At 34.9% G+C, this 27815-nt stretch overlaps 1 protein-coding gene across 1 annotated transcript in view; it reads left to right on the top strand.

Annotated features, from left to right (window-relative positions):
* SEMA5A (semaphorin 5A) overlaps positions 1 to 27815 on the top strand; it is a 627229-nt gene that overhangs the window by 357642 nt on the left and 241772 nt on the right. Inside the window, 1 exon segment of the mRNA XM_021004419.2 lies at positions 25478 to 25763. Coding sequence (XP_020860078.1) covers positions 25478 to 25763 — 286 coding nt within the window.

Raw genomic sequence — 27815 nt, 5'->3', positions numbered from 1 at the left:
ATGAGAGAAATATTTAGTGAATTTGTTTTAGCTGTAGTGTGTTAGAAATTCTGGCAAGACACTTCCAAACCTTACTTGATCTATGCTGTCATCAGTGTGGACACTGCCTTCATTTGGGGCAGATCACAATCCCCTCTGTATCTGCCCATCCTATGTGGTTCTTGTCCATGTCTTCCTGTAAATCCTCTGTAAGATGTCCACTCAAACTGTGGGATCCCTGATATTTCCGATTAAAGATATATTTGTAAACATGGTAAAATATGAAACTGTAGTTGAGAAGCTTAAGCTGTGTGGTTTGTCCTTTGTTCTTGAAGAGGACCATGACATCAGGGAGATGATGACATGGCTTGCAATTGACCTTCATTTGAATGAGGGAGGGCTGTGCAAAGTCACCAGTCTCACTTTATCCTCCAGAGCTATCTGTGTCCAGTAGCCAAACATCAATCAGGATGACTAAAGGTGACCCAGTATGCAGTGGGAGGCCTTGGACCTTTTAAGCTAAGGTCTCTTCAGGTTCTCACTTTTGAGTGAGTCAATGCCCATTTAGTGAATAGGCCTCTTTAAGAAGTGGGTCAAGGGATGGCCCCTTTAATTAAAAAAAAATCAAACTGAGAGAGGAAGACCCATAGGATTGCTGGCCCAAAGAGAAATAGTTACTATTTACATTCACTCTGAGCCAGGAGGACCCCAAAATAACAGTCCTATTGTTGTCCAGTCCAAGAGATCCAGAGTGAATTGGGTTTAAGGCTTGGTCTTTGAGAAAGAAACCTAGCCAGTACACCCCAAGCTACCCCAATGTAGCTCTCAGCCATTAAAATTTCTCCTCCTCTCCTCTGAGAGGCTCAGGACAGACAGGTGGAAAGAATAATGGAGATGCACTTAACAAACACCACGGAATGAAATGAGATCATCCTGTCTTGAACTCAAGGGAAGCTAGGTGGTGCAGTGGCCTTGGAGTCAGGAGGACCTGAGTTCAAATCTGGCCTCAGACACTTGCTAGCTGTGTGACCCTGGACAAGTCACTTAACCCAGTTTGCCTCATCTGTAAAATGTGCTAGAGAAGGAAATGGCAAACTACTCCAGTATCTTTCTTTGCCAAGAGAACCCCAAAATGGTGTAACAGAGAATCAGACATGACTAAAGCAACTCAACAATAACAACGCTGAACTCAGTTATAGAGGTAGAAAAACAAGTTTTTTTTTGTTTTCCCTCTACAATAAACTGTTTTTTTTTTGTTAGTTATTTTAACCATCTGACTCTCCAGATACATTGTCTCTTGTATGCATTGGGTCAGCTACACTTACCTATCTTCACTGCATATTTTTTCAGTACAACTTCCACTTCTTATCTAGGTATGATTTTTCAATTCTCATTTACGGTTAGAAAAATAAACCACTATGATAATAATGGCAGAACTGTTCCATTTCACGCATATCTGTTTTCCTTTTTCCAATTTAATTAAAAGGCAATGGACTAGAGTAGAAAGTATTCTAGACTTGAGTCAGAGAATAAAGGTTCAAATCCTAGCTCAGTCACTTTTGTGACATTGAAAATGTCACATTTTTTTCAGCTTTTTATTCTCACCAGCAAAATGAGGGATTTGTACTAGATGATCTTTTTGTCCAGTTTCCAAAGAGAAATTGTGAACCACCATTACATTTACTTACAAATTATTTGCTTTTTGGTTTCATTTATAGCAAACAGTTAATATGAATATAGATCAAATCCTTTATTTGATTTCAACCTTATGCCTGATATTGGGCTTATATTTGGAAAAAAAATCTGAGAGTGTAAATGTTTCTTATCTCTTCTGGTTGGAATTCATCAAGCTTTGTGATTTCATCTAGCCTTGTATTCATATCCAAAATTTGTCTTGCATTTTTAACTGACTGGTTATTTATTGAGGACTTCTTTAGTGGGCAAAGAGTACAGTAAGCTTTCTAATTGTAATAGCTAAAATATTGTTCGTTAATAATCTAAAATTTTATTTTATTCTTAGTTCCCTTTGCCCCACTTTTTGGCACTTTATCTTGCTAAAATGGAAAGAAGCAGCATAGGACTGTCAGCTATTTTATATTTTTTATTAATTCTATAGACTGGCATGGTTAAAGACTTCATCACCCAGAGATCTAATGGTGAGCATTTCCGTACTTATTCAGTCTAATCCTGGGACAACAGTTACAATCATATGTCAAGATCATACTTGGAGCCTTTCCAACGTAGAAGAACCTGCCACACCTTGTGTTCTATTGGTATAAGTTTCATAACCTCAAGGTTACATCCATGCCAAGATGAGGCACAGGGCTTTTGTAGAGAAGGAGGGAAAAGTAGGAAGGAAGAAAGGAAGGAAAAGGGGAAGGGAGGGAGGATGAAAAATGGTAATAGATGTCAGCAGTTAGACAATAAGTAGAAAGAAGGCATTTATAGATTTATTTAAATACAACTAAAATACAGGTAGAGATAGGTGAATAGATTAATCAATAGTAAGATAGAGATATAGTGCCATACACACATTAGATGGTCCCATTCTCTATTGCAGAAGACATATATGAATACTTACGCTTGTTTTAATTTAATTTTGCAGACTGCTTAAAACAATTTCGTGCCATAATCTCAATTTTTTTTTGCTGTATTCAAAAGATATTTTCACTTAGAACATTTCACAATGTATGTATCATGGCTAAGTTTGAAAGTCTTCTAATGTTTGCTGATTGACAGCCATTTTTTTATGTTTTAGTCAAAACAAGGTAATACAATCATATACTGGGGAAAGGTGTGAGTGATAATATACATAAAAGCATAGAAATTGCAATAGAAATGTAAGGTAAGATGTTATTCAACCTTAATGTCTGGTTAATGTCAGCATCAACTATATTCATAGGCATATTTCCAAGGAATAGCCTGTATGCCAAGAGTTCAGGGCCAGCTGTCTTATATCAGTATTAGTTGCTTGGAACAGATTTTTCCTGTGTAATTCAAGTTCATAGCTGCTAATTTTGATATTAATTATATTAACAACATCTCATTAATATATCATTTTAAAATGTATAAAGCACTTTGTAAACGTATATAACCATTAAATTGATTTCATCACATCAATCTATTGCTAATTTTTTTCCGGCCTAAGGTAGGTTGCAAAGTGATTTTTAATGAAATATCTTGGGGATGCCCTAGGCAATATTGTTAAGTAAGCAGATAATCTTTCCCCCTCTGCTTCCCTCCACTATCAATGCTATTTTCTTCTTTGTCACTAAATGTTCTACCTATCGAAGATACATGAATTCAAGGATCATCTCTATGGAATGTTCATGCAATTTATTCTGGAATATATATATATAACATTCTAGAGAATAATGATTTTTCATCTGGTTCTACATACATATTTTTTTTCAGGTGAGGAAAATGAAACCTAGAGAGGCTATGGTTGGCTCAAGTTACACAAATGTTACTCCTGAAATATTTGAATCCTCTGTAAATTCTTATCAAAATCAGATGAATTATTTAATTTTATAATTAAATTATGTTTTTATGTACATGATGGAAAAGAGGAACATACATACATGAATATGCACATACATGTACCTCTTGTACAATGTATGTTCCATTAATTGAAGAAAGAATCAATGTCTATTATTTTGGTATCCCCTCATAGTACCTGAAATAGTTTTTTGCTATTGTAAGCCCTTGGTAAATATTTAGTAAGTTGATTGAAAAAATAAACTGATTTTTCATGAAGGAATTTTTTTTTCGTATCTACATTACTTGTGTAAGGGTAGGGATAAATTCAATAATCCAACTGTTTCCACACCACTTAATGTAACTCACAGGATATTGTATATCAGTAGTTCTTAAAATGAGGTTTACAGACCTAGGTCTATTTAGGGGGTCCATGAACTTGGATGGAAACAAATTCATCCTTATTTTCATTTACCAATAATTGAAATTTATTTCCCTCAATTACTTAAAAATATATGATATTCAAGAGAAGAGGGACTCACTAGACTTCCAAGGGGATCTAGTGACATACAAAATTAAGAACCCTACCCTGACACCTTTATCAAGTAGGAAAATCTTTACTGAATCAATCAATCATTTAGATTAAGTGTGTAAAATTAGTGTTTCTTACTCAATTTGGAAGGAACAAAATTATTCCAGCCATTGGATGAAATGGAATGATACCACAAAGCAAGCATATTACGATTGATTGGTCATGCTCTGTGAGGCCTGGATAGAAATAACAAGCTAGTTTAAAAATTTGGCATTATAGCAGAAGTAGAAGTAGAAACTGTGGAAACATTTTCCGCTAAGCCCCAAAGAGGAATTACCTAGATGGTATGGAAAGGAGAGATTTTCCATTTCCTCTCCTCACCTTGATATCCCTGTGAACTTCAAAAATTTTGAAGATTTAGGTACCCCATACATATCCCAGAGGCATCCCTGGAATAGCAGTATCTGTTGGCACAATGTGCATGAGAGTTAAGAACAAATTAGATCTACTGATGCAAGGTACCCTCACAACTCAATAAAGACCTCAAAAGAAAGCTAAATCATATCTATTCTGAGCTTCACAGGGGCCCCACAAAGTACTTCTGATAATGTATGGGCCCAAGCTGAGGCCTTTGCCCCTTGCCCTAAAATGAATTTGGGTCCCATTTGTCTAAGGGACCCAGAAAACCTTTAAACTCACTCTGGTCTCAAAGGGTTACCTGAGGCTATATTCCACTCAATGGCTTTTCCTTTTGGACTCTCCCTATCTCCCTTTGAAAATCTAATGAAGCCCTAGTATATTTCTGACCTTTGATCTTCTCAAGAAGCCATTCAAATCTCTTCCTTCCAATACCCTTCATTATCTATTCCCATTGCCTATTCAACCTTCCAGACATTTCAATCAGAATTCTCCCTAAACTCACCCCAGCTTCAGTATCTTTCTCCCAGCCCCTTCTCTGACAACCCAAAATTATTTGAGTGTATATAAGATCCACCCTGGTCCCCAAGAGACTTCCTCATGCCTGCTTATCCTTACAGGCATCACTAATGTTCAGATTCCTTAAGAGTCTGGCCTGTATAATTTATCCTTAATAAAACTGTCTCTAGCTGAAAGAAGATTTGGGTCGAATTCTTTTGGACAGGACCCGTGAGTTGTTATTTTAGGGTCCCAGCATCCCTAAACCTCTAGACCTCATCATATGATTCCCTGTCATCACTTCCAGCCACCAGCACCTGTGAATTACCCTTCAGCTCTTTGTATCCTCCAAGTGGAGCCCATATTCCCTTGAATTTTGTATGTACTTGTGAGAGCTTGGGGGAATATTATATATGAGTGATTTTATTATGCCACCTTATTAAATACCCCTTTTTTAAAAGTTAAAATAATTCTTTCTTTCTAATTGGCATCCACTGTGTGGGGATTGGGAAATAATGGCTTCAGAGCCTGTGCTAAATTTAAAACTTTCAAAAAATTCACTATGTTTCTATATAGGTAGTTAGTCACAGATGAGCACTGTTATGTCCTTGAGCAATAGACAGAGGGGAAGGAGTTTGTGCAAGGAAGGAATGTATAGGAAGGGTATTTGAGTGGAAGGAATGTATAGGAAGGGTATTTGAGTGTCATTTCATGAGCTGAGAAAACATGCTAAGAGTAAGTAAGGTATGAGGAAGAAGCCTATGGAAGAAGTATTTTCCTGGAGCTTTGGGCTAGGATTTTTTTCCCACCAAACTAAAACAAAATTTGGAATTCTTACAAAACATAATTAAGATGGATTATAAAATTATAGTCATAAGAAATATACAAATATCAAAAATTCACACAATTCACTTGGCATCTTCAGCATTTTGTCTCTGGTCTGTTTGAGCAACTCCATTTTTCTACAGAGTTGTTCAGCATCAGCCTTTCTCCTACCCATTGGGGTATCTTGGCTGTTTTCTTTGCAGGTGATTCTTTGATTTTGGTTTCTGGTTTTAGAAGACTAGGTTTAACAAATACCCATGCCAATTTCATCTATGATTCATCCTCATTCTTGGTCTTCTTTCCATTAGCATCTGCTTTAGACTTACTTGTGGCCATGGTTATGATAGTGGTGGTTGTTTTACAGAATGATAAAATTCTGGCCTGTTCACAAACACTTTTTGTGGAGAACTACTAGAAAATGCCCCTGCAGTTCTATCACAAGTGTAAATGTGCCCAGGTGTAGTCTTGAATTAAGGAAGCCAGAGGACACAGGAAACTATAGATTGTCAATCAATCAGTCACCAAACATTTATTAAGCACCTATTATATGCTAGGCACTATACTCAGTGCTAGATCATTCCAGGCCCTTTCTCATACTAACTAGGTTTGACCCTGAACTTTGACATTATAATGGAGGCAACTGTAGTGTGTATATACATATTCATGTGGTGATGAAAAGTGAGAAAAACTAGGTAGCTATATTTGGAAAAAAAAATATGTGGATGTAATGCCTCCTACCTCTACTGGGTAGAGTTCAGCTCAGTCCTGTGTTTATAACTGAAATTTCTCTTGTATTTTTAACAGACTGATTGTCAATTTAGTATGATTTTTTTTATAACAGTAAAATATCTTAGTTTGGAAAACATTCTCTCTCTCTTTCTCAATTTAGCATGATTTCTTTTAATAAAAGTAAAATATCTTAGTTTGGAAGACATTCCCCCCCCGCCCCCCCGTCTCTGTCTCTCTCTCTCTCCCCTTCCCTTTTTATTCCTCTCTTCCCCTCCCCCCACACCCAGACAATCTTGCTTTAAAATACTTCAGATTTCTTGAATGCAACTCTATCTGATATTCCAGGAAAAAAATTTGCTTTAGGATGAATTTTTCATTTTCTTTCCCTCAGATAATGCATGAAATCTACTCTTATAATTAGAAAGGGAATCATATTCCTGTATCTAAATGTTTATAAAATGCCTCTGGTGTGCTGTGGTGCTGGTATACTTTAGGTAGAACAAATGCTACTCCCATTGTACAATGATAATGCTTTCTTTATTTTTGTGGAATAAAAAATGATTTCTTTATTTAATTGTTCTCTTAAAATTAAACAGTCAACAATCTAGAAGACTGCCCATTCCCTCCCTTGCTGGGTGTGTTTTAATACTGTTGATTTAGATAATTTCTTTGTTTCTCATACATTTATAATTTCATGACACACTGATTAATATTTTACAAAACCAGCAACAATGCTTGAGTTCAAATTCAATATAAGGAGGATTTTTTTTCTTTTTGTCCTTTTCTAAAAAGATCCTTCTTTGTTATGTATTCAAATCTTTCCCATTGATATTGTGTGGGACAGAGACCACTTAAAAATAAAAACAAAGACTTAGATACCTTGAAAGTAGAAAGGAGTTTATTGCTTTCTCATGAGAAAGGATACCCTCTTAGTCACCATTTCAGGCCAGGAGAGTACAAGTTTGGTACAGAAATCAAGGCTTATTATACCCTAACTTGAACTCTTCCTCCCTAACCCTCTTCCCCTTATCCCGTTGCCTGGGCTTTCAGGGGCACAATCTTTTCATGGAAATCTAGAACAAAGGTAGTTACCGTTTGCCCAGAGACAAGACAAGGTGGGACTTAAAAACAGGGTCTGAGCAGGGGAGGATTTTGAAAGCAACAATAAAGAATTATTTTTTTATATAAATTTATTTATTTTTAGTTTTCAACTTTTACTTCCATAAGATTTTGAGTTCCAAATTTTCACCCCATCTCACCCCTTCCCCCACCCCAAGATGGCATGCATTCTGAATATTCCTTCCCCTAGTCTGGCCTCTCTTCCATCTCTCTCCCCTTCTCTTATCCCCTTCCCCTTCTATTTTCCTGTAGGGCAGGATAGACTTCTGTACTCTATTTCCTGTATTTCTTATTTCCTAGTTGCATATGAAAACTTTTTTTTAAACATGTTTTTAAAACTTTGGATTCCAAATTTTCTCCCTTCCTCCCTCCCTACCCACCCTCATTGAAAAGGCAAGCAACTCAATATAGGTTATACATGTGCAGTTATGCAAAACATTTCCATAGTAGACATGTTGTGAAAAACTAACTCTATTTCCCTTAATCCTATCCTAGCCCCCCATTTATTCTATTCTTTCTTTTGACCCTGTCCCTCCTCAGAAGTATTTGCTTCTGATTACCCCCTTTCCCAATCTGCCCTCCTCTGTATCATCCCCCTGCTCTCTTGTCCCCTTCCTCCCCTATTTTCCTGTAGGGTAAGACAGATTTCCATACCCAATTGAATGTGTATGTTATTCCCTCCTTAAGCCAAATCCTATGAGAATAAGATTCACTCATTCCCTCTCACCTTCCCCCATTTCCCCTCCACTCCTTTTCTTTTCTGGTTTTTTGTGAGATAATTTACCCCGGTCTACCTCTCCATTTCTTATTCTCCTAGTATAATATTCTCTCATCCCTTAATTTTATTCTCCAGATATGACCCCTTAAATCTTCAAATCACCCTGTGCCCTCATCTATCTATCTATCTATCTATCTATCTATCTATCTATCTATCTATCTATCTATCTATCATATATCATCTATATACATACATATAATTTCTACCCCTCCAACTACCCTAATGCTGACAAAGTTCTCCTGATTTACAAATATCATCTTTCCATGCAGGAATGTAAACAGTTCAATCTTAATAAGTCTCTTATGATTTCTCTTTCCTGTTTACCTCTTCATGTTTCACTTGAGTCTTGTATTTGAAAGTCAAATTTTCTATTCAGCTCTGGTCTTTTCATCAAGAATGCTTGAAAGTCCTCTATTTCACTGAATGACAGTTTTTTCCCCTGAAGGATTATACTCAGTTTTGCTGGGTAGGTGATTCTTGGTTGTAATCCTATGTCCTTTGCCCTCCAAAATATTATATTCCATGCCCTGAGGTCCTTTAATGTAGAAGCTGCTAAATCTTGTGTTATCCTGATTGTGTTTCCACAGTACTTGAATTGTTTCTTTCTGGCAGCTTGTAATATTTTCTCCTTGACCTGGGAACTCTGGAATTTGGCTACAATAATCCTAGGAGTTTTCCTTTGGGGATCTCTTTCAGGAGGAGATCCGTGGATTCTTTCCATTTCTATTTTGCCCTCTGGTTCTAAAATATCAGGGCAGTTTTCCTTGATAATTTCTTGAAAGATGATGTCTAGGCTCTTTTTTTGATCATGGCTTTCAGATAGTCCAATAATTTTTAAATTCTCTCTCCTGGATCTATTTTCCAGGTCAGTTGTTTTTCCAATGAGATATTTCACATTGTTTTTATTTTTCATTCTTTTGGATTTGTTTTACAGTGTCTTGATTTCTCATAAAGTCACTAGCTTACAATTGCTCTATTCTAATTTTTAAGGAAGTATTTTCTTCAGTAATCTTTTGGACTTCCTTTTCCATTTGGCCAATTTTTCTTTTTAAGGCATTTTTCTCCTTATTGGCTTTTTGGACCTCTTTTGCCATTTGGGTTAGGCTATTTTTTAAAGGTGTCACTTTCTTCAGTATTTTTTTGGGTCTCCTTTAGCAAGCTGTTGACTTGTTTTTCATGATTTTCTTGCATCACTCTCATTTCTCTTCCCAGTTTTTCCTCTACTTCCTTACTTGCTTCTCAAAATCCCTTTTGAGCTCTTCCAAGGCCTGGGACTGATTCATATTTTTCTTGGAGCCTTTGGATGTAGGAGCTCTGACTTTGTTGTCTTCTGGTTGTATATTTTGATCTTCTTTTCACCAAAGTAAGATAATATAGTCTGACTCTTTTTGCTGCTTTCATGATCCTGCCAATTACTTGAATTTTAAACTCTTTGTTAAGGTAAGAGTCTGCTTCCAATGTGGAGAGTGTACTGTCCCAAGCTTCAGGGGTTTGTACAGCTGTTTTCAGAGATACTTGTAGGGACCTGTAAATTTTCAGTTCTTCCAAGGTGGTATGATAAGGGGTGAGGTGTTTACTCCTTTCCAGGCCTGTGACCACAAGTACTCCTTTCTGTCCTGTAACTGTGAGGAGGGGCTCCTCTCTACAGCCACTACAAGGTCCTCCACGCCAGCACTCCTCCTCACCCCAGCATCGCCGCCCAGAAATGTGACCCAGATCCAAACATGGGCAATGCAAGAGATTCCTGCCTCAGCACTGGCAAAGAGATCCCTGCAATCCCTCTCTTATCAGCCACTAGATTCCCCCTCAGTCTGTGGGCTGGAAGCTCAGGATGTGGCCACTGCCCCGGCACTCTGCACTCTGTGCTCTGGAGCTGGCTCTGACCTAGCTCCTCTCTCACTGCAGAAACAGACTTTTCCCACTGACCTTCTAAGTTGTCTTTGGTGTTTGTGGGTTCAGAGGTCTGGAAGCTGCCATAGCTGCCCAAGATTCAGTCCTGTGAGGTCTGCTCCAGGTTTGCTGTGGCCCGCGCATCCATGCCACACTGTGCTCCTCTGCCCGCCCAGCTTGATATGCCTTTGTGGTCAACCATCCAGGTTGTCTTGGGCTGGAAATTTGCTTCACTCTGTCTTTTTGAGGGTTCTGCTGCTTTAGAATTTGTTTAGAGCCATTTTTTATTGTTATTTGGAAGGGTTTGGGGGAGAACTCAAGCAAGTCACTGCTTTCACTCTGCCATCTTGACTCCACCTTCACAATCAAGAATTATTAACAAGAACTATAGATGTTTGAGGAAGCTTCACTTCTGAGAGATCATCTCTCACAATATAAAACAAGACAATACACAGGATGCACATTAAAATAGATCTTCATTACTACTTATTGTCTTTATATTCTGATAGCTCTGTCAACTCCCAATACTCTTGATAATTTGTTAGGCATCCAGGGACATTAACGTTTCCATAATAGTTGGCCAAAGCCATGTGTATTTTTCAAAGGGGCAGTAAATTATCACTTTGAAAAATTAGGCCTTTCAGAGGTCATTGCAGTCCAGAAAGAGTATTATAAGGTAGTACAGTTTTTGATCAGATGTATTTTGTAGAATGGAAAAATAATTTCTTAAAATGTAGATTATTTAGTAGGTTACATTCGATTAAACAAATAAATACCACAAAGATTTACTCAGTACCTACTAAGTCCAAGGTCCTATAATTGTGGGAATGTAAAACTGAGAAATGATGATCCTTACACTCCAGGAGCTCCTAATCTAGTAAATTCATTCCTGTTTCTATTGTTATTTCTAAACCTCACTACAGTTTAAAGCTGGTTGATATAAATTACTCAGTCACCATCAGAAACAAAGTTTTGAACACGACTCCAAATAAATGAGTTAGTAATTATAATTGGAAGGTTTTAGACTATTTTGTGGTAATAGAATATTGACTTTAGTTTGTGTAAGAAATTATTAGGGTAATTTTCATCTGCTATGTGGAGATTACTTGATTCATTTCTCTGCATTACATCTTCACACCAGTTGCTAAGAATTTCTATGTATTAGGGAATTTAATTCTCAGTTAGTACAATTGATCACTCATCCAGGGAGACATGAGATATACTCCTTCTTCTACCATGTATATGAGCTATGTGACTTTCGTCTAGTCACCTCACCACTATGATCCTCAGTTTCTTCATCTGAAGAATGGGAAGAGTAGTACTTATACTATCAACCCCCCACAATGGTTGTGAGGGAATAGAATGTAATATGCTGTGTAAATGGAAATTATTACATTGATTGGCTGACTCACCAGGTAAACTGCAAGATTACTATAAAGATATCTTAAATGAATGCAAAAAATCTACTTAATTATATAGAGTTGTACAAGAAATAAATGTAATTATATCATCTAAATGGAACATATAAAATCTAGAGTCCTCATATATGTATGTATTTTTTGTACTACAACTGCATAATATCTGACACATATTCATCTCTGTATTTTCATCACTCAGCACTGTATTCTGTATTCATTGCCCTCCATAATAACAACATGTAGAGTACTCTTTAGATCTCTCTTGCACTCACTTGCATTCATTGTGGAACAGAATGAAATGCTTGATTTATGATTTGTTTTGCAAAAGTTTCAGAAATGATAGATAATAGATTTCTGGTGAATTTCTTTAAGCAAAGACACAATTTGAATAACAGGAGGAAACCAATATGCCTTCTATCAACCTTTACAGGGAATTGAAACCACTTTTACCTGCTCTACCTTGTTTCTTTCAGGTACATAAAAAGGACTGTAATAATATATGCATAATTTTAAAAGTACTTTGGGTCAGCAGAGACCACTGATTTTGTAAATTTTGAAGGGCTTCACTGCTAAAGGACATATGATATGCTTCCAAATGTAATGTAGTTCACTGACTAAAGTGGTCCAGAATATGTTGAAATTTAGAGGAATTTACATACTAAAATAAAAGTTCTTTGATTACTTGCTCAATAGGACTAGTATAGTCATTTATTAGAGGGCAACACATATTTTTGAGATTCAAAGTTCTTTGAGCACAATATATTGTCCATTTTTTGCATTAACAAATTCTGATCAGACATACAGGAACTGGACCTTCAGAAAATAAAAAAATATATATATATAAACACAAAAGTAATGTCTAATCAATTCATAAAAATCTTTACAAGAACTTGTAATCCTCTAGTATGTTCCATCTGCTATCAAGAAGCAGATTTAACTCCTCTGTAGCTTACTAGACATGTGACCCTGGGCAAATCACTTAACCATCTTTACCTCAGTTTCCTCATCTATAAAATGATCTGGAGAAGGAAATGTCAAACAATGCCCAAAGGGGTCACAAAGTCATATATATGACTGAAAAATGACTAAAAAAAACAACAACATATTTCTGTTTCATGTGGGCTACATTCTATTCAAAATTAAATGATACACATGTATATTTGCATATTTAAACTGGGAGAATTTTGAATATGAAAAGTGATCATCATGTTTTCATCCATACTCTGATGTGATTCTGGAATAGTCAACAGATTTAGTGAAAAAGGACCTATCTTTGGAATAAGAGGATGTGCGTTGTAGTCCCAGCTCATTTATCTATGACCTGCATGACTATGAGCAGTTGCTTAAGCTTTCTGGGATTTACATTTATTCGTTTGTAAAATGAGGAGTTGATAGTAGGAAATTAACTATAAGGTTCTTTCTGTCACTATGACTGAAATAGTCATTGGTTTCTTACTTCTGCCTTGGTGATTTTAAGGTTGTTTTTGTTTTTCTCTCTTGATTATTATTCAAGTTTTCCACCATGTTATGCCAGTCAAGCTCATGAATTTCCTCACCCCATTATTCTATCTCTTCCTTTTGAATAATGCTTACCCCCCGTTATTGTATTTCATTTTCTGAAAGTCAGATTTCATACCCATATTTAGGAATCCTTTATAGAGTATTCCTTACAGATAGATACATGTCCAATATTTCTTTGAATAGTTACCATAATATGAAGCTCACTTCCTTACAAGGTATCCCGAAGTAGATTTTTGGACAAACAGGGTTTAAGAGGTTTTATTTTGAGTTGAAATCATAGGAAAACTGAGTTAGATCTGCAAGAAACCACAAAGACCATTTAATCCAATCCTTCCATTTCACAGAAGTGAAAATGGAGAACAGAGATTTTAAATGGCTTATCCTGGGAAACATACAGTAAGTGTTGAAGGCAGGATTCAAGCCAAGGTCTCCTTATTTCGAAGTCTAATATTCTGTCTGCTGTGCCATCTTGCCTCTGGGTCTGTTCCCATGTTCTAATTCTCCCCAATGGAGCATGACATAGTAAGTAATTTTCTCTACAATGCAGCCCTTTTAAAAAGCTAAGTATAGATTTTACAATTCCCCTTAATCTTTTCCAGATAAACATCCAAAGTCCTTCAAATATCCTTCATATGATATACCACTATCATCACTTTCATTCTGCTATTAAGGTGATCCACTATTTTTAGCTTATTTTTGGACCTGAGTCCTGATTTCTTCTGTGTAGAGAATGTCCTAGTGAGGAGGCTTAGTGCCTTAATGCAGATCAGTATCTTGTCCATTGCTTATGATATTGGAGAATTTTCTGGGAATACTGAGAGGTTAAGTAATGCCTATAGCCACATAAGATGTGTCAGAGGTAGGACTGAACCTGGGTTTTTTTAATTAAAAAACTTGCCCTTTATATACTATACTTCATAGTCTCTCATAATTTTGTAAGAATTCCTTTCTTAATATGGAACCTGGAAATGAAAATTTTATGCAAGATATATTATGAATATTATAACCTAGACAAGATTAAATATTAATCTTAGTGTGAATGCAGTGATTTTTTTTAGGGCAGCCTAAGCTTGTTTTAGCTTTTTTTCCCCATTTTTTTCTTTCAGCTAGATTATACTTTTGGATTGTGTTAATCATGATATCAGCTAAAAACACTTTATCTTCTTTATGTGAATTACTGTCCAAAATACTGTCCTGAATCTTGTATTTTTCTAATTGATAGTTTGAAGGTAAAAGTGGAACCTTACATTTAGCTCTGTTAAATCTCATCTTGTTGGTTTCCATCCAGTCTTCCAGCATCACAAGATCATGTGGATTTTGTTCTTTCTTCCCACATATCACCTATCTGTTGTATTTTTGTGCTATCCACAAATAAGATACATATGCCTTCTCTTCCTCTATCCAAATCAGTGATTAAAAAAAAAAAAGAAAAACAAAGAAAAAGGAAGTGAAACTGCCTTCCATTAAGGGATTCAAGTCATTTGATCTGGATGAATTTTGTACTAAGGTACGTGATTACTGAGGTGCTTATACTGATCTTTAAGGGATCATGGAGAATGGTACTTATCATAGGAGTGAAAATGATCAAATATCCCATTTTTAAAAGGTGGGAGGGGTTGATTCTTTGTCCTATAGATTAATGAGCTTGATTGTATGACAAAATTCTAGAATTCAGATTAAAAGGAGTGCTCACTGGAACAAGATGTTAGAGGCATGCCAAAAACATATTTTAACATAATGTAATAATAGCAAAGAATTTGATAAAATATCTCATACTATCCTTGTAGAAGAGAGGAAGAGATACTGTGTTTGATTGGTTTCAAAATTAGCTGATCCACATACTAGTCACTAGTGGTTTGAGGCCAATTTAGATAATTCTGAGATCTTGACTATGGAACTGGAAGAAAACTCGAAAGCTTTAGTTTTACTAGTTCACTTAACACATAAAGAATTAGGCCAAGAATGGTGAAGCAATGTACCCAAAGATCCCACTGATTATAAGTAGTGTAGTTGGGATTAGAATCCAGGTTCTCTCACTTTGAATCCATGAATTCTCCTGCTGTACCATACTTTCTAGAGGTGAAGTATCATGGGAATTTGGCTTTGGTTTCATGTTGGTCAACATATTTATCAATGTCATACATAAATTACATGCTTATCAGATTTGCAGATGTGACAAAGCTACGTAACAAAACAAGATCTCAAAAGAACCCAGTGGTCTAGAACAATGGGCCAAATTCAGTAGAATGAAGTTTAATGGAAGTAACATGAAGTCCTCTACCTGGAGTCAGAGAATCAACAATAGATGAATAGACTGAGGAGGGCGTGTCTTGACAGTAGTTCATATGAACAGATATTGATGTTTTAGTGAATTGCAAGCTCTATGTGAGCCAACGATGTGAAATGGGAGCCAAAAAAGTGAATGTAATCTCTGGCTGCCTCATGATAGGTGTAGCATTCAGAAAGAGATATGGTTTTAATATTGTATTTTGCCCTGGGTAAAACTTGGTTAGTGAGGGTACTTAATATCATATCAAATACAATATTGAATGAGATAATATTTGTGAAATCATTTAGCACTATGCCTGGCACAAAGTAAGCACCGTATAAATGTTTATTCCCTTCCCTTCCTCGTGTCTTATAGGAATCAGTTAAAAGAACTATTGGGTTTTAGTGGGAAGAAGAGAAGACTTGGTAGGAGGTTGGTATAATAGGTCTTTTCAGTCTTTGAAAGGATTTTATACAGAAGAAATATTAGGTGTATTCTACTCATTTTCTGAGAGCAGAAAAATAACAGAATTTGTAAACTCACTTCATGCAGTAGCCAACTGGCCTCTCTCTCCATTCTCCACTAAAGTGACGAAGAAATTTTCTTAAACATGCTACCCCTACTCTGTAATCTCCAGAGGTCTCCTATTACCTCTAGAATTCGTTATAAAAATCCTCATTTTTGGTTTTTGAAACCCATCACAACCTTTTACCTTCCTACTGTTCCAGTCTTCTTAGATAACACTCCCTGTTCTACATGTACTATGAAACAGCAGCATTAGCCTTCAGGCTGTTCTGCACATGCAACACTCCATCTTCCAACTCTATGCTTTTTCGTTAGCTATCCCTGATATCTATATGCTCTCCTTCCTCATTTCTGCCTTCGGGGTACTGTGGTCTCATTCAAAAATATCTCAAATCCCATTTTGTTCAGGAGGTCATTCTAGCAAACCTCTTTTCCCTCGTCTTCCCTCTGAGGCTACCTTACTTTTTACTCTGTATATCTTGTAGTTACAATTGTTTGCATGCTGTCACCACCATTAGGATGTAACTTACTTGAGGCCAGAGACTATGGTTTTGCTTCTTTCTATTGCCAGTTCTTGGCACAATGCTTGGCACATAGTATACACATAAGAACTACTAGTTGACTGACCTGATATAAGGAAAAAAAACTCCCTAAAAATTTCATCCACATTGATATCATGAAACAGTATGGTAAATTCATAAGACTGGCAGTGGTGGTGTGTGTCACGGGAGTTCTTCTGGACCTACTCTTTGACAATTTCTTTAGAGGTAAAAGACAAGTCCTGACATTTTCAAGTGACTGGGGCTGCCCACAGGGTGATTCAAGTAGCTGGGACTTTGGGGAAAAAAGGACACTTATGAGAAGAACCATCCACTTGGATAACCTATAAGTGTAAGGGCAAGACAGAGCATTACAGAGTAGACCTTGGTTTGGGGGCTTGAGACAGGAAGGCTTTTTATGTATGTAGTCTCCTTTCCCTGGGAAACATTAATGGTTACTTTGGAGGAAGCAAAGGACAGATTAATGTGCTTCTTGTTAACTTTCTTGTCGATTCAGCCCAAGAGAGTTAATGAGTTTAGATGATAGCGATAGTCTAATGGTATAGCAACAGAATTTCTAAAGCAGAAGCAGATGTTCTTGCCCATCCAACTCAAGAGTGGAATTGACGGACAACATTTTTGCACCCTAACCTTTTCCATATAGAGAGAGGAGTTTCCATTACCTAGTCAATGATTTCCAAAAGTGTTCCTTGAGCCAAAATTTCTTGGACTATATCAGAGTTGAGGGTACCTTTCAAAGTACCCTTGATTGTGAAAGTTCTGGGATCAGATATTTAGAGATGAGAGGATTTCATGAGTATCATGTCTCTTGGAGAAAGAAGAATATTGACCATAGCCTCATGGTCAGAGGAGCACTAAGAATTAATATCACAACTTTCATGAAAGAGCAAGATCTTGGTACTCTCTCCTATTGTGTTTGGGGAGTGGGATTGAACCTATGATTTCATTAGTATAGGGAACTATTGGTGAGGAAATCTTTGAACTGTTACAGATCAACAACCATTCTTCAACTTATAATCTTAGATGATTGCTTGAGTTATTGAGAAGTTAAGTGACTTACCTAGGGTTTTAGCCTATATGTAATAGAAGTAGTATTTATGCCTAGGTCTTCCTAGGCAGAGGATACTAATTCTGATTCTGATCCTGTCCCCACTATTGCAGTGAAATATTCGGACAGTACATGACCAGTGGAAAAGGCATTGCCTATGTCTGACATATAAACTGTTTTTTGACTTTTGCTATAGTGAAAATCACTTGAGATACTACATATCTGGCAGTAACTCAGTATGACCCTATGGAACGCAAAGGTTTAACTAGAATGAAATAAAACTCCTACTCTGATGACAACCCGAAATTTAATTGGCAGTTAGTATATTTAAGAGGATATGCTAGGAATGCTTTATATGTTTTTTTTTAAATTTATTCATTGCTTCTATAAGTCCTTTGAGAAATTGTTGTCTTTTCTATGTCTCTCAAAATGGGCTATTGTGAATCCTTTGTGCCCTCTTCAATATGTTTGGCAAAACAAAATTAAAAAAAAAACTATGCTGTACTTGTTATGTATTTCTTATTTTGAATATTTAAATGGGATTTAGGGACATAATCCTCATTTAGGAAAACCAAGACATGCTCATTATTTGATATCCACCCTCTGGATGACACCATATGTAGACAAAAAGAATATGACATTTTTAGGTTAGCCTCTGAGATCAGATCCAGTCTGTGTGAACTCAGGTTTGGGTAGTAGGTGGTTATGACCCACATCTATGGGATCTGGGAAGGCATTCCTCTGTCAACCCCCATATAAATGCTTTGGTATCAACTTTTATTATATATCTATATCTATATCTATTTGATATACATTACATTATATATTAGATATATATTAGATAATTCTATAAATGCTAACAATATCAATAAGATATAAAAATAATGAAGAATAAAATTGGAAAATAGAGGACAAATTTATTATTATTAGCAATTGATGTAATAAAAAACATGAGAGAATTGGCAAATTGCTTCAAACAGTTCATAGATTTCCTAAAGCAGCCAGATATAAAGTGAATATATTAAAAATCATCAACATTTCTATATAACAGTAACAAAATCTGAGAGGAGATAGTAGAAAAGGAAACAAAATTCAGATAATTCAAATGATATTAAAAATAAATAATGCATAAAACATTTGGGAGTCAAGAGATCAAATCATACTCAATGTTTATATAAATATAATTTTAAAATACTCTTGAAAGAAGTAAAGAATGACAAATTATTGGAGGGATATTAATTGAAAATGGATTGATCATGCTATTTTTAAAAAATGATTATATGACCTAAAGTAGTTTATATATTTAGTGCTATACTCATCATGGTTATAAGGGAAAACTTTATAGAGCTATGCAAAACAGTAACAGTAGAAATTAAAAGGACATAGTACTTTTAGACCTGTGATTACATTCAAGTACAATTCATCAAAACTTTTTGGTGCATGCTAAAAAACTTAAATTATAGATAAATAGAACTCACTAGATAACCAAGAAAAAGGGAAAAAAAACCCTAAAATCAATAGCTCAGTTAAATAAATGTAAAAAAAAAAGAACAGAAGAATTTCCTAAATGACAGAACTTTTGGTATAACTAAAAAGCAATTTGACAGAAATTAAGTTTATAACATCATATAAACAATATCATACAATTTCAGAATGGAAGATTAGGCCTAACAAAATTAGAAGGCAGTTTGATCTGGTCTCTTTCTCAATTGTGTCCTAGGACTAGAAGGAAAAATATTTTAACCAAACAAGGTGTAAAAGCAAGTACAAAAGATGCAATCGATAATTATTATTATATTAAATTGAAAAGCATTTCATAAACAAAATCAGTGTATGTGGGACAAGATAGAAAACTATTAGATGGGGAAAAATCATCAAACATTTCTAATGAGAGTATGATGTATAAGATATCTAAGGAGTTAGCACACATACATATATACATATACATTTCATAATACTATGAATACATACTATGTATACATATATCTATACATAGATGTGTGTATATGTATGTATGTATTATATATGTGATATATATGATATATGTAATGTATATATATATATCACAATATTTAAATGATCAAAGGATATGACAGAGTTGAAAATTAGTTCAAACCATTCTAGAAAGCAATTAGGAAGTATCTTTAAAAAAATGACTAAAATGTCTATACAGTTCACCAAGAGATCCCATTGTTAGATGTACATCCTAAACAGGCAAAATAACGTATAAAGAAATCTCCTCTATATATCAAAATATTAATTGTAATGTCTTTTTTAATGATAGCAAAAGAAGGGATATATTCAGAAATTAATTGATGTGAAATCAAAAGTTATCCATAAAAATTTTAAAAGTTAGTAATATAACTATAACCTTTGAATTGGACACCTACTGCCAGATAAATATATATAAATATATATATATGTATATTCATAAAAGACTAAGACAGAAAGAAAGATCTCATGCATCTCATAGTAGCAGTTCTGGTTCACATCTAACAAGCTGGTTCAAGTTCAGGATTAGGATAAGTGAGACATTCACAGAATCATTTAGTATTTAATAAAAGGAAGTTTATTTAACAATAACATGTAAAAGATATTCAGAAAATATAGTGAATTGATTCAGCCGGGTGCAATTCATCAGCCTCTACATTTTTCTCAATTCTGTGTTTTTTCAGCAGAGTTGTCATTCCTGAGAGGTATCCATCTCCTCATAAATGGGATTTTCATACTTAGACCAGGAAACTATATCAATGGTTCAATCCTTAGTTCCTTGGACCAATTAAATCTCAAAAATAATTAAATCAAAGGATATTTGCCATTTGGTAGAGTATTATAAGAGATGTTTTGGTAGAGGGAACACAGCAAATTTAGGTTGCATCAAGTAGTTGTGGCAGTAGGAAAACCATGTAGGAGCCCATTGATTAGGGAATAACTAATTGTTGCATGAATACAATGCATTATTATTACACTCTAAGAAACAGTGAGGTATGGAAATACTTATTTCAAGGAAATATTAAGAAGAAATTACACAAAATGATGACAATAGTATAAATGGAAAGACTAGCAAAACAAAAATGAACACTGTAATTACAATGAGCAAGCTTAGCCATAGAGAAAAATTGAAAAAAAGGTCTTTCTTCTTTACAAAGACAGAAGGCTATGTACATAGAATATTGTATAAAATGTAAAATAAAGTAAACATATTGGTTAGTTTTACTGATTTTTTAAACCTCTTTGGAAATATTAATTACAAGGAATTTCTTATTCAGTAGGAGATGAGGGTAGGATATATTTGGAAATGAACTTGTTGTAACAACAAAAGGCATCATTTTTTTTAAAGAAGTAAAGTAAAACCCAAAACCAAAACCACATCTTGCTGACTTTGCCATTTTTGTTCTTGGCACATCTAATGGTAACCTGTGCTGTAAACCATGGAGCCAGCTTTGACTCCTATTCATTTACCTCCTACATTCAATTAGTCATCATCTTGTGTATTCTATGGCTGCAATGTCTCTAATTAGGCCATCCCAGGTCAATGGATATTTGGAAATATGGTTCAATGCATTTTACCTGGCCTGCTGTAAGGACTTTCTAAAAAGTTATAAAGCATCTCTTTTAAAAAAATTTTCCTTAAATATATGTGGCATTGTTAATATTTTTCTTTTCAAATAAAAATTCAAGGGCTTATTTTTGAGTCCTTGGTTGAAGAGTATGTTCTGGGTATAAGCATTTATTTACATAGCCATTAGATTTTTGTATCAGAGAAAAGAGTATTTCATACCACCCTGCAATTAAAAGAAAAAAAAATTACTTGAAACTTAGAATTCCTCCTGTGTATAGAGTAAATCCTAACTAGTGTTTATGGAAATTAATTGATTTCAATAACTCCCCCTTACATAAGGAATAAACTTTAGTCTCCTTAGTCTGTAAATCATGGCCTTTTGTGCTCTAGCCCCTGACTTCCTTTCCAGAATTAGCTTCTTTACTCTCCTTTGCCACAGTCAGAAAACACTATTCATGGATCTCTGCTTTCCTGGTTCTGTTCCTTTGCTCATGCAGTTATTTCTACCTGGAATGACTCCCCTATCACTTCCTGATTTTCCTTGTTAAGTAACATATACACGTATGCACATGTGTGTTTCTCTCTATGTATGAGAAAGAGTGAGTGAAAGAGAGATATGGAGACAGAGACAGACAGAGACAGACAGACAAAGAAAGACTGAGAACTAGTCAAACTTTACTCTAAACCACTTTAAATTTAGTGTAGCTTAGTACCATTTTCCTTTTCAGTGATTTTTAATGTGAATTATTTTATAGCTTGTTTTTATAATCCTTGAATCCAGAAATCATTTTTGAAAGACGTTTGTATTTTTCTTTTTGGATTAGAAATACAAGTGAATATTGCATTTTGAAATCAATATGTAGTTTTGAAATCTTACTTTTTAAATTGAGGTCTATTTCAAGAGGTCTGACATTAGCTCTTTCTGCAAAAAGTTAATGAATACTCATTCAGACAGTTCCCAAGCTTTCTATAATATATTAAAAACCCAAGTTACAAATGTCAAAAATACTTATTTTTTCTATTAGTTCTTTTCTATGATAGTAAAATATTTTGTATGGCTAATGCTATGTAACTTCATCTGTGGTGAAGTAATTTTGATCAGAACTATATGTTACACTCATTTCAGGTTAAAAAAATATGTACAAATATGTTTAGCTGCAAATTGAAGGCAATGTAACATAGGTAGAAGAAAATGAGTTTTGGAATCAGAGGGCCTGATTTTAAATCCTAGCTCTCCTTCTCACTATCTGTGTGATGATAGGTAATGACTTTACCTTTCTGATCCTAGAATTCCTATAATTCGTAATCAGGGAGATAGATTAGATGAATCCTTATGTCATGCAATTGGCAACTTTTCACTTTTATCTCTTTTATAACCAAAAGTATGCTTTAAAAATTTTAGTTGAAACTTATGTTTTTTATATCATACTTAATTTTGTTTATAAACCCTTACAGTTCAGTTAGCCTTTCTTTGTAACAAAGGAAAATAGTTTGGCAAAAATAACCAAACAAGACCATTTACCACAATACAAGCAGCATTCAGCAGCTATTGTCTTCCACTTCTCAGTGGAACTAGACAAGTATATATCTATAACCTGTCTCCATTGCCAAGATTGGTCATTGCAATTGTATAACTTTCAGCTTTGTTCTAGGACTCCTTACCTTTTTATTATTATTGTCATAACTTCACCTTTGCATACTTGTTGTACCTTGAAAGACTTGGAGAAGTACGCTGGACTCCAAGAAGAAGCTCTTGACAGAGCCTAGTAAATGGAAATTTGTGAGAGATTTTGTGAATGAACCCAGGAACAAATGTTTACTGAAGGCAATATACATGTCTATTGATTAAAAGATGAAAACTCTGCTTCTCAATTTTACATAGTTGTTAAGACAACACTGCTGGTATTGATTTTTTACTAACATAAATATACCATTTGACTATGGATAAGTCACTTAACCTATCAGCTCGAAGCAGCTTATTAAGTTATAGATGTGTTGCTGAGGTATATCAGTGATGGGAGTTAACACATTAGGAGTTTCCCTAGATCAATGAAATCACAGGCATATATATTATTCTTCCTCTGCCTCAAAAAGAAACTACTCTTTATGTTCAATAATTACTCTTTGTATCACATGTTTAAGCTCTTTTATGATAACAACTTTATATGTACCTTTTAGTATTACTGAGTCACCTGTATTTATATCACACAGTGGGTGGTGGGAGAATTGTTTGGAGAAGGGAGGAGTAAGTAGTAGAGAAATAAGATCCAGGTGCCCCACAGATCATTCTTTTATCAAATTTGGACACAGAAATGTATTTGAATGAAACCGCCATGACCTTCACTAGTACCCTGGAAATGTAATAAGCAACCTCCAGGGTATTTTGGAATAGCAAGTAAAATGTTTAGTTGAGACAGTAAAAGAAATTTATGGTTTGGAATTTCATCTTAATAAAACTTTCTTTTAGGGAAATAAACTCCTTTGCATTTGTCTCTGATAGAAACTCTGTTCCTGCCTTCAGGTTATTCTCAAGTGTTTATCAAAAACCAATCTAACAAGGACAACAGATTCTTATTTTTCTGTTTATTTCAAGGGGCTTTCCTTTCAACAAAGCAAGCCTCTGAGTTTTGTAGGGACAATTGAAGATAATTATGCCTACATCTTGCCACTCAAAGTTAATGAAAAGGTACAGATAACAAATGTATCCACAAGGACATATTTTCAGGGGCAATTAGGTATTGGTTGATGCACTTCAACTGAACCTGTAATTGGTCATGAACTATCAGGAAGGCTTCTCTTGGGTTGAATGGACAAAGTAAAGATTTGAGGATAATTAAAATATGTCCTCCAGTAAACATTAACTAGCAATGATAAAATGTGTTATCATAAAAATAACTTAACTATGTTATATAAATAGGTGCTGTAACTGCCAAAATCATTTCAGCTCTCATGCATGTTTGTATGTGTGTGTGTGTGTGTATATATATATACATATATGCACATATACTGTAGTACATAATATATATCACATAAAGATATAATAAATATATAATATGCTCATATACTGTAGTGTCTATATATTTCTATAGAAATAGTAATATATTTAAAAGTTTATAAATGTTTCAGAACACTCAGAAAGCTTGGATTTCATTTTCAGGTCTCAAGATAAAAATGAGTTCTTAGTGATAGCATCCATTTCCCAAGTGTGCACATATATCTCTATGCAAAAACTGTACTTTTTTATCCTCACTACTTAACACAGTGCCTGGCACGTAGTAGATACTTAATAAAAGCTTGTTGACTGACTTTATGTTCTCCTTGATTCATGAAATACATGAACACATTCTTAGCAACATTTTCCTTTTCACCAGTTTATTAGAATACAAAAATTATCTCATTCTTCATTCTTGTGTCTCATGCAAGTGATAACTGTAGTACTTGCATGAGAATTTAAAATGCAAGAAACATGTATTTTTCTAAACTGTACAGTAAATCTTGTATTGTTGTTTGAGGGTTTGTTTTTTGTTTGTTTGGCATTATTAATGCCAGTTTTACTCGAGCTTGATTTATTGTAGAGTGCTCAAGCAGAGAAATCATTCCTATGATTTTCTATAATTTAAAACTTGTGCTTAGCAACTTCATCATAGTATGTTTCTTTCCTGCTATTCACAATGCAAGGGAATTGTTGCATTCAACTACATAAAGTGGTTTTGGCATTTGATCAATTTTAATATGTGAAAAAGGACTGTTAAGAAAAAAAAATACCCCCCCCCCATTTGAATGGAAGAATTTTAATCGGGTGAGACAAAGCAGAGAGGAGGTATGGTACAGTGGGTGGAGAACTGAGTTTAATTTCTACCTTTGATACATACTGCAGGGAGCTATGTGTGTAAGATAGAGTGCTAGATTTGCAGTCAGGAAGACAAGTTCAAATGAAACCTCAGACTTACTAACTGTGTAACACTGGACAAATCATTTAACCTTTCTAAGCCTCAATTTCTTTATCTATAAAATTGCAGTAGTCATATCACCTATCCCACAGGGTTGTAGTGAAGTACAAATGAGATCATACATGTAAAGTGCTTTGAAAATCTTAAATAGCTATATAAATGTTGGTTACTTTTGTTGTTACTTGATATAAAGTTGTTCAAACCACTTAACTAGTGGTGCCACAGGCAAAACTCTAAGACATTAAGTTGCAGAGAATATGATAATCCAATTGGTAGATGAAGTTTCTCACTAGAAACTGCTTCTTCCAATGAGATTACAGGTCTAATGAAAAAAATAGCAAATGTCAATAATCAGATTTTCTTTTCTCTTTTGGTTTTAGAACCAAATTTCGTATCATCCTATGATATTGGGAACTTCACCTATTTCTTCTTCCGGGAAAATGCTGTGGAGCATGATTGTGGAAAAACTGTTTTCTCGAGGGCTGCCCGAGTTTGTAAGAATGACATTGGAGGCCGATTTTTGCTAGAGGATACGTGGACCACCTTCATGAAGGCTCGGCTGAACTGCTCCCGTCCCGGGGAAGTTCCTTTTTACTACAATGAACTACAGAGTACTTTTTTCCTTCCTGAACTGGATTTAATCTATGGGATATTTACCACTAATGTGTATGTAACTTTCGATTTTAAAAAGTTATACTTTTCAATTAATTAGCATTTATTTTTCTCCCTCCTACCAATTTCCCATGTAAAACAAAAATCCTTATAACAAATAGGCATATTAAAGCAAAACAGCTTCCCACTTTGACCATGTTCAGACATATCTTATTTGTCATTTTTACTCTATCATTTCTATGTTAGGAGACTGATCATATTTCATCAATTCATCCTCTGGAATCATGGTTGATTGTTATATTGATGAGAGTTCTTTCAAAATTATTTTTCTTTATAATATTTTTTGTTGTTATATAGTTCTTCTGCTCACTCTACTCACTTTCCAGCAGTTTTACTCAGTCAATATAAGCCCCATCTTCTTTAGTCATTGTTGCTATCTTACTGCTTCTCAAGACCCTCACCCCTTTTTATATTTAGTCAAATACCCTGAAAGAAATAGAAGTGACTGGCACCATTGGTTGACATAGATCATCTCCTTAATGCCATCTCCTAGGGCGCATTCTCTGATTTTGCAAATATGTTTCTGAGATTGCTAAAATAAAGCATCAGGTTCAGTGCTCACAGTACTCCTTCTGATCAGAGTCTATGGTTACATAGCAATCACACAGAGACAACCAACAATGCTTATAGGAATAATTAAGGACACATAATTTGGTAAGTATGACCCTGAAAATACCTTTGAAAGTAACTCTAGAAAATTATCCATTTCCTTTGATTATGGGTGCTCTTGGGCATTCATTAACTTCCACTGGTTCTAAGTATTCTAGGGCTGAATGTGACACCAATTTTCAGGAAGATGGCTGCCTTGGGCACTCAGCTCTGAAATGCCAGTTTTAATTGAAAGACTTTCTCCAAGACTTAACAAGGTTATTTATTCCTCCTACCTTTTCAATTTTGAATGTAGGCCTGGGCAAAATATTTACAATTCTCTTCATTACGCATCTAGTTACTTTCTTATCCTGGTTATCATTGGTCCCCAAGATTATACTCCATTCGTAATTGCTATGATAACTTCCCTAGGAATCCAAATAGTACTTTAGCAAGCCCATGTAACTTTCTGTAAAATACCCTAAATCACTGGTGATTAAAAAAATACTTAGGTTGGTTTACTATTTAGAATACTTTTTCTATTTATATCTTCTGGTTCAACTTTATGATGGTATGGATTGGGAAACAAAGGCCAAATGTTGATTTCTGAAATAAATTATTGGAACCTCTACTGGTTGTGGGTAATAATTACTGTGATAGGATACCCCCTTCCCTAAAACTTTTCTCTAGTTTTGATCTCTTGATCACCATAATCTTGAGCCAAATAATAGATAATGTCTATATGGCTCTTTAAGGTTAAAAAGGTTAAATGTTAAAAAAACATTTATATGTATTTGACCCTCACAATACTCAAATAAAGTAGATTTTGTTATTGTTATTCCCATTTAATAGAAAAGACTGAGACTGAGAGAAGTTGTGACTTGCCCAGGGTCACACAGCAAGAAGAAGCATGGTACAATGGTTAGAACACTGACTTTGAAGTCAGAAGACCTGAATTCAAGTCCCCTTGCTGATATTTATTACCATTTCAACCTTGGGCAAGCCACTTTACCACTATTTGTTCACACTGTATGAGAAAATACAATTCCAAAAGTCCTATACATTTACAACGTAATGACTGATCAAAGGAATTTCTACTCTCACGTACACATTGCTAGTTGCTGAATTTTGTCTCATCTAAACTAAGCTGTCATATAAATCCTTTAAAACTCATTTTGGCAAAAGGTGAAACTGGCATGAGGACTTCTTATATTTGAGAAGCAGTAGGATGTAGACAAGAAGCCAAAGAACTGAATGCAGGCAAATAGTACCTATTGAATGTTCATGAGGTAAAATTTGATAGTTTTTGGAAATTACTATTCTTCTAATATTAAAAAAATAAATTTTGTTATTCCCCAAAGTTCATTAGAGACTTTCAAAGTTCTTAATGCTTCTCAAAGGCTATCAAGTTCACTGTTGCCCTCATTTTACGGATTAGACAATAGGGGCCTTAAAAGT

Source organism: Phascolarctos cinereus, unplaced genomic scaffold (genome assembly GCF_003287225.1).
Source record: "Phascolarctos cinereus isolate Bilbo 61053 unplaced genomic scaffold, phaCin_HiC Scaffold_4;HRSCAF=312, whole genome shotgun sequence".
Lineage (NCBI taxonomy): Eukaryota > Metazoa > Chordata > Mammalia > Diprotodontia > Phascolarctidae > Phascolarctos > Phascolarctos cinereus.
Note: the sequence above shows the minus strand (reverse complement) of the source record. Positions and strands in the feature narration are given on the sequence as shown.